Raw genomic sequence first — 15446 nt, forward strand, 5'->3', positions numbered from 1 at the left:
GTCCGCTGGAGGCCACCTGCTCATTGCTTGTAAGCAGGGCTGCTGCTCTGTGTCTGGGTATAGATATCCACTGGAAGAGTGTGGTCTGGAAAAAAAGTGTTAGCTGTTTTCCATTTTTACTAACTGAGCAACTAACTGTTTTATTTTTTTTTCCAGGTTCATAATTTATTGTACAAATTGAGTATCACATGATGAGTTGACATTAGCTTCTTCAGGCATGGGAACATAACAGATGAGGTACAGTTTAGAATCCATTTAGGTTGCTTTCACAGCTGGAGTTTTTTAGACCTTAACTTAAAGTAGCAGACTATCAAAGCAATACCTTCGTATGTGGCCAGTACACAATTCATTCTCCCTGTGAGAGTGTAAGTGTTGAAATATTTTTTGATACCAGTGAATTGGAACTGGGTATCAGTTTCTGGACCTGCCATGCTTTCAATCTTCCAAAACGCACAGACCCCGCAGCTGGTGTCCTTCAACTTACACAGCTGCACCTTAGCCCCACCAGAGGAAGCCGCCCGGTTTTTTTTTTTTTGTTTTGAATTTTATTTTATTTTATTTTTTTATACAGCAGGTTCTTATTAGTTATCTATTTTATACATATTAGTGTATATATGTCAATCCCAATCACCCAATTCATCCCACCACCCCACCCCCGCTTTCCCCCCTTGGTGTCCCTATGTTTGTTCTCTGCATCTGTGTCTCTATTTCTGCCTTGCCAACTAGTTCTTCTGTACCATTTTTCTAGATTCCATTTATATGCGTTAATATATGATATTTCTTTTTCTATCTCTGACTTACTTCACTCTGTATGACAGTCTCTAGGTCCATCCACGTCTCTACAAATGACCAAATTTCGTTTCTTTTTATGGCTGAGTAATATTCCATCGTATATATGTACCACATCTTCTTTATCCATTCATCTGTCGATGGGCATTTAGGTTGCTTCCATGACCTGGTTATTGTAAATAGTGCTGCAGTGAACATTGGGGTGCATGTGTCTTTTTGAATTATGGTTTTCTCTGGGTATATGCCCAGTAGTGGGATTGCTGGGTCATATGGTAATTCCGTTTTTAGTTTTTTAAGGACCCTCCATACTGTTCTCCATAGTGGCTGTATCAATTTACATTCCCACCAACAGTGCAAGAGGGTTCCCTTTTCTCCACACCCTCTCCAGCATTTGTTGTTTGTAGATTTTCTGATGATGCCCATTCTAACCGGTGTGAGGTGATACTTCATTGTAGTTTTGATTTGCATTTCTCTAATAATTAGTGATGTTGAGCAGCTTTTCATATGCCTCTTGGCCATCCACATAATAAGGACCATATACGACAAACCCACAGCAAACATTATTCTCAATGGTGAAAAACTGAAAACATTTCCTCTAAGATCAGGAACAAGACAAGGATGTCCACTCTCGCCACTATTATTCAACATAGTTTTGGAAGTCCTAGCCACGGCAATCAGAAGAAAAAGAAATAAAAGGAATACAAATTGGAAAAGAAGAAGTAAAACTGTCACTCTTTGCAGATGACATGATACTATACATCGAGAATCCTAAAGATGCCACCAGAAAACTACTAGAGCTAATCAATGAATTTGGTAACGTTGCAGGATACAAAATTAATGCACAGAAATCTCTTGCATTCCTATACACTAACAATGAAAGATCAGAAAGAAAAATTAAGGAAACAATCCCATTTACCACTGCAACATAAAGAATAAAATACTTAGGAATAAACCTACCTAAAGAGGTCAAAGACCTGTATGTAGAAAACTAACTATAAGACACTGATGAAAGAAATCAAAGAAAGATGACACAAACAGATGGAGAGATATACCATGTTCTTGAATTGGAAGAATCAATACTGTGAAAATGACTATACTACCCAAAGCAATCTACAGATTCAATGCAACCCCTATCAAATTACCAATGGCATTTTTTACAGAACTAGAACAAAAAATCTTAAAATTTGTATGGAGACACAAAAGACCCCGAATAGCCAAAGCAATCTTGAGAAAGAAAAATGGAGCTGGAGGAATCAGACTCCCAGACTTCAGACTATACTACAAAGCTACAATAATCAAGACAATATGGTACTGGCACAAAAACAGAAATATAGATCAATGGAACAGGATAGAAAGCCCAGAGATAAATCCATGCACCTATGGTCAACTAATCTATGACAAAGGAGGCAAGGATATACAATGGAGAAAAGACAGTCTCTTCAATAAGTGGTGCTGGGAAAACTGGACAGCTACATGTAAAAGAATGAAATTAGAACACTCCTTAACACCATACACAAAAATAAACTCAAAATGGATTAAAGACATAAAATGTAAGACCGGACACTATAAAACTCTTAGAGGAAAACATAGGAAGAACACTCTTTGACGTAAATCACAGCAAGATCTTTTTGACCCATCTCCCAAAGTAATGGAAATAAAAACAAAAATAAACAAATGGGACCTCATGAAACTTAAAAACTTTTGCACAGCAAAGGAAATTATAAACAAGATGAAAAGACAACCCTCAGAATGGGAGAAAATATTTGCAAATGAAGCAACTGACGAAGGATTACTCTCCAAAATATATAAACAGCTCATGCAGCTCAATATTACAAAAACAAACAACCCAATCAAGAAATGGGCAGAAGACCTAAATAGACATTTCTCCCAAGAGGACATATGGATGGCCATGAATGTTTTTTAAAAGAAGTTTTGATATTGTAGTGGATGCCTGTGGTCTGAGTTGTCAGTGGCTACACACATTACTGGCCAGCCACCCTCAGGCCCATTTTGGGGGAGTCTGTGTGCTATTTCGTGGCTCTGCCCCTTTTTTGCTACAAACACTGCCTCTGTCCCATCCGAGCAGGCTTTGTGATGCCCTGACACGCTGACTTTCACACATACTTCTATGATTATCTCCCCTTCCCCCGGCCTTGCTGTGAGAACATGTACACCTAGGTCGATTTTTGTTCCCCATCTTCTGCTTTTTTTGGTCTGTTGCTTTCATTGATAAATTCTTTCACGTTTTATTTTTTTTCTTTTACTTCTTCTGTTAGAGAAAGGGTGGAGGAGGAGCCACCTGCCTTACTGTCCTCCATGCTTCTCTCGCCCTCGGGGGACACACCTCTCCCAGCACCAGTGGAGCTGTGGGCCTGTGACACACTGAAGCTGGGTTTAGAGGAGGCTGAATGCCTGTGGCTGGAATTTAAACAAGATCGTTAACTTAATCTTCTACCTCAGAGAGCACCATACCAAAACCATTTTGTCTCATACAATGTCCCATAAAATGTCACTCCCACATACCATGGAGAGAGAAGGTAGATGCATTAATAATCAATTAATTTCAGAAAATTAATGTGCCCTGGCTTTTACACTAGAGCCTGAGAAAATAGGAAATATTCTTCTCTGTTAAATTTTGCATTTTTTTTCTATAGTGGAGGTAAAGTCACTGACTCTTACAGGCGTTAAGAGGAGTGGGAAGATGAGGAGAGCATGGAAAATATGTTTGCACTCAGCAGACTACTGGAGTGATGATCTTTTTTTTTTGGCTAATGTTTATGGGAATGTCAATTTTGAGGAATTTTTAGCATTAAGAAGGCTTAAGATTGTAAATTGCTAATAAAGTTTTTATGTGGTAACAACGCCACTTGTAGAACTTGTACTGTAACCTCAAATCTAGGTTTTTCAGGGGAAATAGTGGTAGTGGAACACCTAAAGAACATTCCTAAAGCAAACATAAGCAGCATTTGTCAGAACCAATTATAGATTTTTACTGCTGCTTGGGAGTGTGTAGGGAGTGAGGAAACCAATCTGCTGCTTCAAATAATGTCCGAAATGATGCCAAAGTTAACAATAACTAGCTTATCCTTACATTTGCTGAAGTTTTATATGTCAATTAAAATTTTCAACACCATTGAATAAAATTGCACAACTTATAGCAGTTACCGTCACAACGAAAATTAGAAGGGCACCTGTCAGAATTTAATAATCACATAATTTCTACCCTTACCAGGCTTTGATATCAGCCACAACTTTCTGCCTAACGAGGAAATTGACTGGTGATTGTGCCCATTGACTTGTGATCAGATTGAAAGGCTAGAAGATGGTAATGAGTCTACATAGAAGCATATTTACAGAAACGCATCTATTTGCAAAGGGGTCTTGTTCAAGTTCACAGAAATGCTTAATCAAGAATGAGCAAAGCAATAAAGTGAATTTAAAAATGATTTTTATTGAATTCAAAAATTGTGAGCTAAAAGCACTTGAGTTAAATGAAAAAGCCATTTTATTGAGTTAATGGTGAGTATAAAGAATGAAATCAATAAAAACCCCACTTGCCATTAAGTTCAAAAACAGTAAAAACATTTTATTAACTGTGTTGTTTTAAATTCAACCATATATGTTCCCTCAATTTGCAAAGCTTTTTTTTGCTACTGAATGTGGGCTTTAAAAATTGCTGGTATATGTAAACACACATGTGTATAATCTAAACCATGAGCAGCACTGACCTTGGGTGGGCCATTGAACTCCGCTGCTTGGTTTCATCACATATGAATCAAGGACAGTTATATGTACTTCACGTGTGTTACATTTCTGGAGATACTGTATGGGCTCCCAACGAGTGAGGTGAGCCTACACTAACAGATGGTTCTTATGCCCTTTATAATATATAAATATAAATTCATCATACGTAAGTGAAGGTAAATTTCCCATATGGTAAATATTAGGTCAAAACATGCAGTTGCTGTTTTTGTAGGTTAAAGATGATTGAATAACAGCAATTTTATATGGTTCAACCTGCTACAGCCCACTGGAATTCATTCATTCATCCATTCATTTATTCATTCCATCAGTCATTCAACAAATCAAGTGACTGCTCTGCCAGGTGCTGAGTGTACAGTAATAAACGAAGAAGATGATAAGATAGAGTGAGAGACAGCAAATAAACCAACTTTCAAATAAGCATATAACTAAAAATTGTGATAGGTGCTGTCACAGTAAAAGTTCGGGGTGACAAAAGAATAATGGAGGAAACCCAGGAGGGTGGCTCACAGGCAGTGCCATTTAGGCTGCACCTAAGTGAAGAGTTGGGTTGAGCCAAGAGAAGCAGGGAGAAGAGCACTGCAGCAGAGAGAGAAGCAGGTGTGAAGGGCTGGGGTGGGATATAGGTGGTCATACATCTATCTGAGTCCAGAAGGTCATGGGGAGAATGCTGAGGTCTGTTTCTTGACTTCATACCTGGATGATCAGCCCCATGGGATTGATGCCCAAGTGAGATGGTCTGGCCAGCTTGACTGTCTACCTCTGCCCATATGCTGCAAGGAACTGTCCATGGGGTAAGCACTACTGGCCTCCAGTAAATGATGCCCTGTTACTGTGCCAGACCCCTACGCAGAGTCTGGACTCAGAGCCTCAGGACTCAGCCTGAAAATGAGGGAGTGCTGGGCAGCTAAGGCTGATTGGCCAGTGGAAACTTTGTAGTTAACCAGAAACTTTTCCCTAACAGAGCATTGTTGGAATATATCAATAAGAACAGCATGTTTTATTTACTGAGGGCTTATTATGTGCCAGGCATCAAAGTATTTGCTTCATTTAAACTTTTATTACTCAGTTATAATCTAATGAGATAGGCATTATTACCACCCCATTTTACAGGTGTGGAAACCAAGGCTCAAGGAGGTTGAGTGACTTGCCATGGTCTCACAGGAGGTGGTGGGCTAGGCTGTCTGATCACGGAGGCTCTGCCTTTAACCTCTCTGCTATGTTGACCTTCCCATCCCATTCCGCCCCACCACAGCTGTTACTGAGCATGCTGCATCATTTGTGCCTTGGTTTCCTTCAGGGAATGTTGCAGTCAAGCCACGACCGTGTGAGTCAGAGGTGGGGTCTCCCACGATTAATGCAGCTTTTTTTGTTGGACTCACTTAAGAAAGAGACAAATTCTCACTTGAGAACTTGGACAGTGAAGGCTGCAGTTTCCAGCAGATTGGGAGAGCAAGCTTAGCTTCTGACTCTTGGTAGAGACCCCAAGAATCCAGGGATCTGTGCATATCTTCCCGAGTGATGTGGTTGAGAAGGGTCTTGGGGAGACCAAGAGCTCCGCAGGGAGCCATCCCTTACAGAATCCATTACAGACCTCCTAGCTCCATGCTTCTCTTGGCCTCCCAGCCCAGTCTCTGCAGGGCATTATGTTGGTCCACCTTGGGCCAGACCAACAGGCGGGGAGGAGGTCATTTCAACAGTGACAGCAGGGACAGGCAAGCAGGGATTCCAGGGAAAGGTGAATTTCCAACTCGATTCATCTTCTCCACTGAGAACTTCTCCTTTCCAGTGCCAACCCACAGAACTATGTTTTGGGGGCAAACACTTTTCCTTGCCTTATTACAAATGACTGAACATATTTCATAATCCCGTAAGCAGAGTTCCCAGTCTACATTATCTCTGCTTCCTGGGGGCTGCCAAGCAAGAAAAGATGCCCGTGAAACCACTGGCGCCAGAAGTAAACGGAATGCCCTGCAACTGCTATCATCTCCCAAGTTCCTAGGCAGCTGGGGGGCCTGTCTCAGGCAGCAGGACTAAGGCACATCCTGCCGAGGCACTTTTGGATGGGGGCCCTCCTGTGTTCTCCAGGGCACATATCGATTTCAGGGCCCTGCGTGGAATCAGGGCTGGGAAGGGGAGGCCTGAAACACTGTGAAATGTGGTAAAGCTGGTTTGATTCAGGGCATCCATGCTTTGTGACACCTGCCTATCTGTTACACTGAGGCTGTTACACAACTGTCTGGGAATTCATCTGCATCCTCATGTGTGCCATGGTGCCAACCGACCTCGAAGTGGGTGGGCACCTGGAGGGAGGGGTCAGACTGGCTTTTATTCCCCCTCTTTGGCTGTGCAGAACTCCCACATCCACCAAATGACACACTGGCAGGGATGATCAACACAAAACTAGACTGTTGATTTCAGTGAAGTGCTTAGCTTACCCTCTCCAAAATCCAGGTCGCTGGGATATTCATCTGTCTCTGTCACCCTCACAGAAAACTCAAACAAATTTTGAAGGCCAGGAAAGGAAGTTCTCAAATTTCCCTGGAAACTTCTTTTGGTATTTCAAACTTATGAGGAAATAACTCAAATGTCCACTAACAGGTGAATGGATAAAGAAGCCGTAGCATCCACATGATGGAATAGTGCTCAGTAATAAAGCGGAAGGATCCATTGGAATATGGACCGGTGTGGATGAATTTCAAAAGAATTGTCCTAAGTGGAAGAAGCCAGACTCCAAAGACTGCATGCTGTATAATTCCATTTATATGACGTTCTGGAAAAGGCAAAGTTTGGGGGAAAATTACTCCCATGCCAAGTAGTTTTCAATCCCAGGGGTATCTCAGAGACCTCAGGGGGGAATGAGGGTGAGGGAGCATTGGGAAGAATCTAAGCCTCTGCTTCATTTAGAGAAGCTTCACTTTTATCTATTTTATACACTGAGGTTTTGTTCCTTTGAAAAACTTGTTCTATACTTTAAAAAGAGTTTGAATAAGCTAAACCAGATGAAACAGCATCTAGAGTGACAGAAAGGAGATTTAAGTCTTCTCCATTCCTTGTCTAACCCAACTGGCTTGGGAACTCCTGAGGTGAGAGAATCTGATTACTTTTATGATCGCTTTCCCTTGAGAAGTGTACACATGTGCAGGGACTTACAATTTGCATGTCGATTCAGGGAGAGTTGTAGGCTCTCTGAAGTCCATCCTCAGAGCCCCTAAAAACCCAAGGATCTCCAGTTCAGTATCTTTGCCTTAGAGAGTGGGGACCCTACATTTTCTTCCCTAAACACAATATCATATCATCCAGCCCAGGTGTATCAGTTATCTATTGCTGCATAACAGGCCATCCCAACAGGACGTCTTAAGACAATAATATTTTATCATTTCTCTCAATTTTCTGTGTTAGTTGGTCTCAATTGGGTAGCTCTTCTCTTCCATGTCGTGTTGGCTAGGGTCACTCATATGGCTGAATTCATCTGGGAGCTTATCTGGGTGCTCTGCTGGGGCTGGAATGTCCAAGATGACCTCAGCCACGTGTCTGGGGCCTTGGTGCTGACTGTCAGCTGGAACACCTTAGTTCTCTTCCATAAGGACTATCTCTTTCTCCATGTGGTCTCTCATCTACTGTTTAGCCCAGGTGGCTGGCTTCCAAGAGAAAGACACTGGAGGCTGCCAGCCCTCTTAAAGGTTAGGACCAGAACTGGCAGTGTCACCTCCGTCACACTCTATTTGTCCAACCAAGTCAGAACCAGCACAGATTCAGAAGGAAGGAAAATAGATGCTGCCTCTTGATGCGAGGAACACTATACTACACCTATAGGAAGGGCAGGATTGCTGATGACCATCTTTGGAGACAATTTACCACACTAGGTTCTTGGAAAGTTCAAGAGCATTCATCAGTGTTAAGGGCAACCCCACTGTACCAGCCAGAGCAATGAGCTCCTGGGTTGGAACCTGAGCATTTGCTTCCTGCTTTTTAAGAATCTATTTTCCAATGTGTTTCTTCTCCTGTGTCACCATGGAGGCCATCAAAAGGTAGGTGCACTCCTGTTCCTCAGAGCTTATCTTTTTGCCCTCCAGCCTCATTATTCTGCCATTTTCCCAATGACACACCCTTATCACCTGTAAACTTGACTGCCTATTTTAGACTTCATTATATTTTTCATTTTTCTCTTCCCAGAAACACGTCTCCTTTCTCTAGACAAACTGGAAGCTCCCTAAGGCAAGGAGCCACACTCCTATTTCAGGAAGCTAGCATAGTTCTAAATGGGAATGACCTTGTGACCTTGTTACAAGGGTAGCAGTTGTGCACAGGCACCGACCTTCAGGATGTCCCTTCTCCCCCACAAATGATAAGGTGAATAGCCTTTGGCTTCTGTGGATACCTGAGGTGGATGAGCTATCTGGCTGTCTGCCCAGCTGACTTGTGCTTTTATTGTCTATATCTATCTGATGTGTTTCTTGTGATTTCATTAGAAAGCATCTCCCGTTGGTTGGGGTAGGGTACAATGAAAATAGAGTCCCACTGCAAACATTCCTGGGAAGCACTGATTCCACCCTCAGCCTTCACTGTAGAGTCAACAGCATTATCTCAGTGTTTTACTTTAGCTGGAAAGCCACTTTCTTGCTTCCTGACGTTTCTGCTCCTTGCCTAGAATACTTCCTCCTCTATCATTCCTTTATCCCAACATGGCCCATTCTTCAAAGCCCAAGTAGTCTTACCATCCGCCCAAACCATAGGTTCTCAAATCCATGGTGTCACAGAGCTTGAGAGCTAGAAAACTTTTTTGAGCCTCTAGCCCAGCAGTTTCAAACCTTCCAAGTACTGGGGTCCAAGGAGGGGCCTCAGCTGCATATGGGTGGGTGATGTGTGGGTCCTATAAGCCAAGCTTGGTTCTTGCTGCTTCCATTTCAACTTGAAGACTCTCTTATATCTGTTTTAATTTTGAGCTTCCATGTAAAATATTATATGATAATAAAAAAAGATTTCATACTTAAAACAATAATTGAAAACCATAGATCTAATCTAACTTCTTTGTTTAATGAATAAGAATAACTAGTCTAGAGGCCTGGAGTGAGCTGCCCACCTTTAGGTAAGCAGCTAACGGTAGGAGACTCAGGTCTCCCCACTTTGGCTGACTACTGCCTACTGTTCCTAGATCATTCTGTACAAGAATGAGATCTATCCAGGCCTAAGAATGAGGCTGAAAGTCTTGATACTGCTTTGCCTTGGCTTAAGAAATCTTTTATTTGACTGGGATTCCGCCTCTGCCTTGCTGGAATTTTCTGTGCTACAGAAGAACGATTATTGCAGGATTATCTTGTGCTGCGGCACTGTCTCTAGAGCCTCCTGGGAGCTTGTTTTGCTAGCTCAGCTGTTTCTCAGCCTGCTCTGCCTGAATGATGTCAGCTGTGATGTTGTTTCACTCAAGAATCCCCCCTCCCACTGCACACTGCCTTGGAGTCTCTTTTGGTCCAACTAGCGATGTCTTCATCTTTCCCCCCTTTTTCCTGTTCTCTCCACTTTTGATATCCTTGAGGCTGATGGTGTTTGTCAGGTCTGTCTCTAACTCTGGGGAAAGAGCTGGTGGAGCCATCTGCGGGGTTTGGAGAGCATCCCCGCTTGTAATTATTTTTCCTACAGTCATCCTTGATGAGGCAAAGGCCCACTGTTGCATGAATCCCAGTTGTCACCAGGGCTTTCCCATCATAGAGTGTGTCCTGTGGGGCAACAATAGCACGATGGGTCTCAGAGAAACAATTGTTGTTGATTTCCTCACCGACAATTGGATGAAGAAGTTGGTTCCCAGGATGATGCTTGGTTTGGCCCCTAACATTATTTGGCTGCAGAGTTCCACCACGGTGGGAGTAGGATTTCCGTCACTTCTCTTCAACCCAAATGTGAATGAGCTGCCAGAAACTGGGAGAGAATGGAGAACGGGCACTTTCTTCACATGAACACGAAGTCCTTGCCCCAGAATGATGGGCAGAGATGAAATCATCATAAACCCTCTAAACCCTTGGTAATTTGTGTGATTATTGTGAAGGACAGTGAGACTTGTTGAAAGGGCTAAATTGCATTAAATCCAGCTCAACATTTGGAAGAGAGTTTGATGTTAACAGAGCACAGACAGGGTGTTGAAAATCCAGGTTTTAATCCAAGCTTTGCCATTAAGTGTTGGATGACTTTGGGTGGGATCCTTTCTCTCTTTGTCTCTAAATTGTCTCACTCACAGAATGTGGAGTTTTGAATAAGTGATCTATAAAACCCTTCCACATCTCCTATTCTATCATTTGGAATATGTGTCAAGTATCAGCCCTGGGCAGGCAGTGTTCTGGGCCCTGCAGGGGAAGCCATGGAATATCCCTGAGCCAGTCTACACTATCAGTCTTTTGGTAAAGACCTGCCACTGTGTTCAGTTCAAGCAGAGACAGTTATGCATCAGGCTAATGAATCGTTGCCAAAATGAACTGGCTTTTTTGAATAGAATGTTAGTAATTAGAACATTCGTTGTTTAAATGTAAATGCTTGCTTACAAAGAGCTAAAAAAGATGCTTCTCCTAAATTGAGCAACTGCAGTTGTTCTTTTAAGTTGTTCAGCTCCTGCTTTTTTTCATAGACTGTTATTGTAACTATTGATGATTTATGCCTCCTCCAAAAAGAATGTGAGGTAGCTTAAAGCAGAAAACACGTAAAAACCACGACAATTAAAATTTTTTAAAGGAAAAAAAAAAGACAACAGAAAAACTGTAAGTGGGGAGATAGGCTTTCCAAATACCCAGGGTGAGTTGTTTAGGCACTTGATCCCCAGGTTAACTGCACTTCCTGGCTCTCAAAGCACAAAGGTAGCCAGGAGGAACATGGTGTCCAAGCTTCCATGAACGAGGCCAAAGATTTGCTAGATGCGTTGTTCCCTGAGAAGCCAGATTCCTTCCCTGAAGGACAAGTGGGAAGATAGATCTGCAGAAAAATTCTTAGGATACAATGTGCTTAATGTACATTTCTCAGTGGTCTCCAAATTATTTGATTGTGTACCTCTATCAGAAAACTATTTGGGACATGTACCCTCCAACTAGGTGCATATTTATTTGTATATAAATTTTATATGTGAACTACTGTGTTAAGATGCTGTGTACATCATGAAACATACACAAAGAAATAAAAATGAGATAAAAATAAATAAGTTCTAACATTCTTTTCTCACATTCAAATGGTGTGGCTTTATTTGGATGAAATGTTTGTAAGGAGAACAAGAGTTATTTAAATGTTAATAAATGAATGAATGCTTATAAAATGCTTAAACAGAATGTCTTCTAAATCTGTAAAGTAGTTCACTTGCAATAGCATTGACCCTAAGTTGTGTAGCAAACGTGTTTTTTAAAAATAAACTTTTTTTGGGGGGGAGGGGACAACTTTAGATTTATAGCAAAGTCGCAAACATGGTACAAAGAGTTCCCTTGTAGCCTTCACCCAGCTTCCCCTAATGTTAACATCTAGCAAACATTTTTTTATAGGTTGTTATCAACTGAGCACCCCCTGGGATGTCTGACCCAAGCCCTTTTTGGGGACCATTAGCTTGTTTTGGGCAGAGCCTGAAAGGTGAGGCCCCAGCTCTCTTGTTCACAGCTAGACCGTCAGAACCTAAAAAAAGGTCCAACACAGAAAAGGCACTTAATGAATACTCATTAAATGACTAAGTAATGGACTGAGGAAACAAAATTTTCTATATGTGTCTTAGAAAGTAGAGAGGGGCCATAAATATTTTTTCCTGTTACATGTTCAAATGAAAAAACAGGGCTTTATTTGTCACAGAAAAGGAGATTAATGAGAGTTTTGTCATTTATGTAAGGGATTGCATGTTAGCTGATACGATAGTTCCAACTTACTCCAGTGATGGTTTGGATTTCTGTATAAATGGGTGTCCTGAGTAGGTGTCTGCTTGACCCACCTCTTATCCTGGCTTAGGTACCCAAGTGATAGCATGTGTTTTTTCTGTTAGAGCTTAGCTCACACAGGGATGACTTTCCTAGTCCGCGTTGGTCTCTTCCTCTTCTGAACTTGCCACAGAACTTTCCACCTGTACTGACTCTCCCATAATTGCATTGTCTTCTATCTCCCCTCCAGGATCTTTATGGTTTAGTAGGTGAGGCTGTGCTAAATTAATTAGTTTCGTGTATGCAATTCTTGCATCATCAACTATGTAATGAATAAGCTCCTTGAGTATAGGCCAGTGTCTTCTCATCTCCAATGTCTAGCAGATTTTACAGTATAGCAATATCAAATTAAGATGCTGGAGTTCTCAGCTGTCATGCAGCTATCATCCAGGAAGGTCGTCACTGTGAGTTATCATTACCTGGTCATTCCACAACTTTCAACAGATATGCATTAAGCACTTACTGTCTTCAAGGCACTGTTTACTGCTCTTCAGTGTGTATACATGTGGAGTGTGTGTGCGCGTGTGTGTGTGCGTGTGTGTGTGTGTTAGAGGGGGTGGTCAGGGAGGACCTTTCTGATAAGTCAACATGTGAGCAGAGACCTGAATGAAGTGAGAGAATGAGCCTTGAGGATGTAGAGCAGTCAAGGCAGAAGGAACAGCCAGTGCAAATGCCCTGGGGTAAGAAAGCTAATGCTGAGCCATTAACACCTTCCTTTAATTTCCACATTTAGAAGGTTTGATTTCCACATTCAGTCCACTCCCCTGGGACCTGAGAGAACCCTTCATCTCTGCATTTCAGTGTCCTCATTAGCCCACTAGGTGAGTCAATTGGACCAGATTTCCAAGCTAACATATTTGTAACTTTATGGAAAAACTATTACGTGATGGAGAAAACATATTTTCTCTCCTCTAGCCGAGATGAGCCCTCTCCTCTCACCTACTTCATTTCATTTTCAGATGTTGGTCTTACCCATTGAGTCTTCATACAGTTATTCCAGGGAGACTTGTGGGGCCCACCTCTATGGGAAGGAGCAGTGACCAAAGGGGAGGTCATTCACTAGGGCAAGAGGCGATCCTTAGAAATAAAACAGGGCCTGAGTAGGGAAGAGGATGGCTCGGTCTGACGAGTTCTGGATATTGTGTGGTCTGAAGGGAGGTCCTTTAAAGTGAGTTTGTTATCTTACACGATAAAAAGGACTCTGCAGATGTGATTAAATTAATGATCTGAAGACTGAGCGATTATCCTGGATTATCCCAGTGAGCCCAATATAATCAAAAGGGTTCTTTTAAGAGAAAGAAGGAGGCAGGAGAGTCAGAGTCTGAGAAAGAGATATGACAGTGGAAACAGAGATAACTATGCTGTCTCTGAAATGACAGAGATTTGAAGATGCTGTGCTTTCTTTGAAAATGGAGAAAGGGGCTACAAACCAAGGAATGCATGTGGCCTCTAGAAGTTAGAAAAGACAAGGAAACAGATTCTCCTTTATAGCTTCCAAAAGGAACACAGCCCTGCTAACACCTTGATTTTAAGACTTCTAAACTCAGAACTGAAAGATAATAAATTTTTGTTGTTTTAAGCCACCATGTTTGTGGTAATTTATTATAGCAGCCATAGGAAATAGCAACAGCTGTGGAAAATGCATGACTGTTTTCCTTTTCCTGTGATCTAAGGCAGGACATCTGTGTGAAGACATCATCCCAAGGATGCCTGCCAGCCATGGCCAGTCCCATCAGGATCACGTCTTAGGAAATGTGGGCCAGCTCAGAGTTTGTGTAGGGCAAGTTACTGCTGTGGGAAGCAGAAGCTCCCAAAATGTCCTGGGGGCATGGGGGAGAAGGTCCTCTTGTTTGCCTACTAACTGCTAAATTATCGTTTTATGACCTAAGTGTAAATAAATCAAAACTACATGTTTCATTTTAATCCAAATGAATGGACTGTTCCAAATTAACAGAAATCATGCCTGAGGATAGACTGATTCAGAATGGGGGCTTTGGGCTATGTGGTGTTAGCTCAACTTCTGGAGGGACTGGAGACTAAAGTCAGCACTTGGTTGGTCACAGTCAGCCATATCTACGTGACCAAACCCCAATAAAAACTCTGGACACCACAGCTCAGTTGAGCTTCCCTGTTTGGCAATACTCAGTATATATTGTCACACATCATAGTCAGAAGCTATGACCGTCCATGGCTCCACTGGGAGATGATAACTGGAAATTCTGCACGTGGGGCTCTCCTGGGCTCTGCCCCATGTACTCTTCCCTTTGCTGATTTTCATCTGTATCCTTCTGTTGTAATAAACCATAATTGTGAGTATAACATCTTTCAGTGAGTTCTGTGAGTCCTTCTAGTGAATTACTGAAAACAAGGGTAGGCTTGGAGACCCCAGAGCTTGCACTTGGGTCAAAAGTGAAGGTGATCTTGGGGGCACCCTAACTTGCAGGTGTGTTCTGCTCTTTGAAACCTACTTGTTCTGAATGCCATTGCACGCGCCGTGCTCTCAGACAGGGCTAAGCTGATGGCTGATCAATTACCTCCTGTCCTAGGCCAGCTACTAACATTTCACAAAGGCTGTGGTGACTTCAACCCAAAGGAGACCTTGAGGGTAGGCCTATTTGGCTCCATTTGGCCATAAAAAAAGCAGCATACTGAGGCTTTATATGAAGACAGGCAGACAGCTGCAAATCTCACCCAAAGCAGGCTAAGCACAAGCACCCTGCCTATAGGACAAAACATTGTCCAAGTTCTTCCTTGTTTTGTTTGGTTAACTTTTTTTTTTTTTTAAATTCCTCTACTTTTTTTTTTTTTTTAATTTATTTATTTATTATTTATGGCTGTGTTGGGTCTTCGTTTCTGTGCGAGGGCTTTCTCTAGTTGCGGCAAGTGGGGGCCACTCTTCATCGCGGTGCGCGGGCCTCTCATTATCGCGGCCTCTCTTGTTGCGGAGCACAGGCTCCAGACGCG

General features: G+C 42.2%; 1 protein-coding gene across 1 annotated transcript; it reads right to left on the bottom strand.

Annotated features, from left to right (window-relative positions):
- Nucleotides 1-266: 266 nt before the first annotated feature.
- On the bottom strand, nt 267-431 carry LOC133097364 (ATP synthase membrane subunit K, mitochondrial-like). The gene has a single exon (XM_061199228.1). The coding sequence runs from the start codon at nt 429-431 to the stop codon at nt 267-269; it is 165 nt and encodes a 54-aa protein (XP_061055211.1).
- Between the last annotated feature and the right edge of the window lie 15015 nt (nt 432-15446).

This window comes from Eubalaena glacialis, chromosome 1 (assembly GCF_028564815.1).
Source record: "Eubalaena glacialis isolate mEubGla1 chromosome 1, mEubGla1.1.hap2.+ XY, whole genome shotgun sequence".
NCBI classification, from domain to species: Eukaryota; Metazoa; Chordata; class Mammalia; order Artiodactyla; family Balaenidae; genus Eubalaena; species Eubalaena glacialis.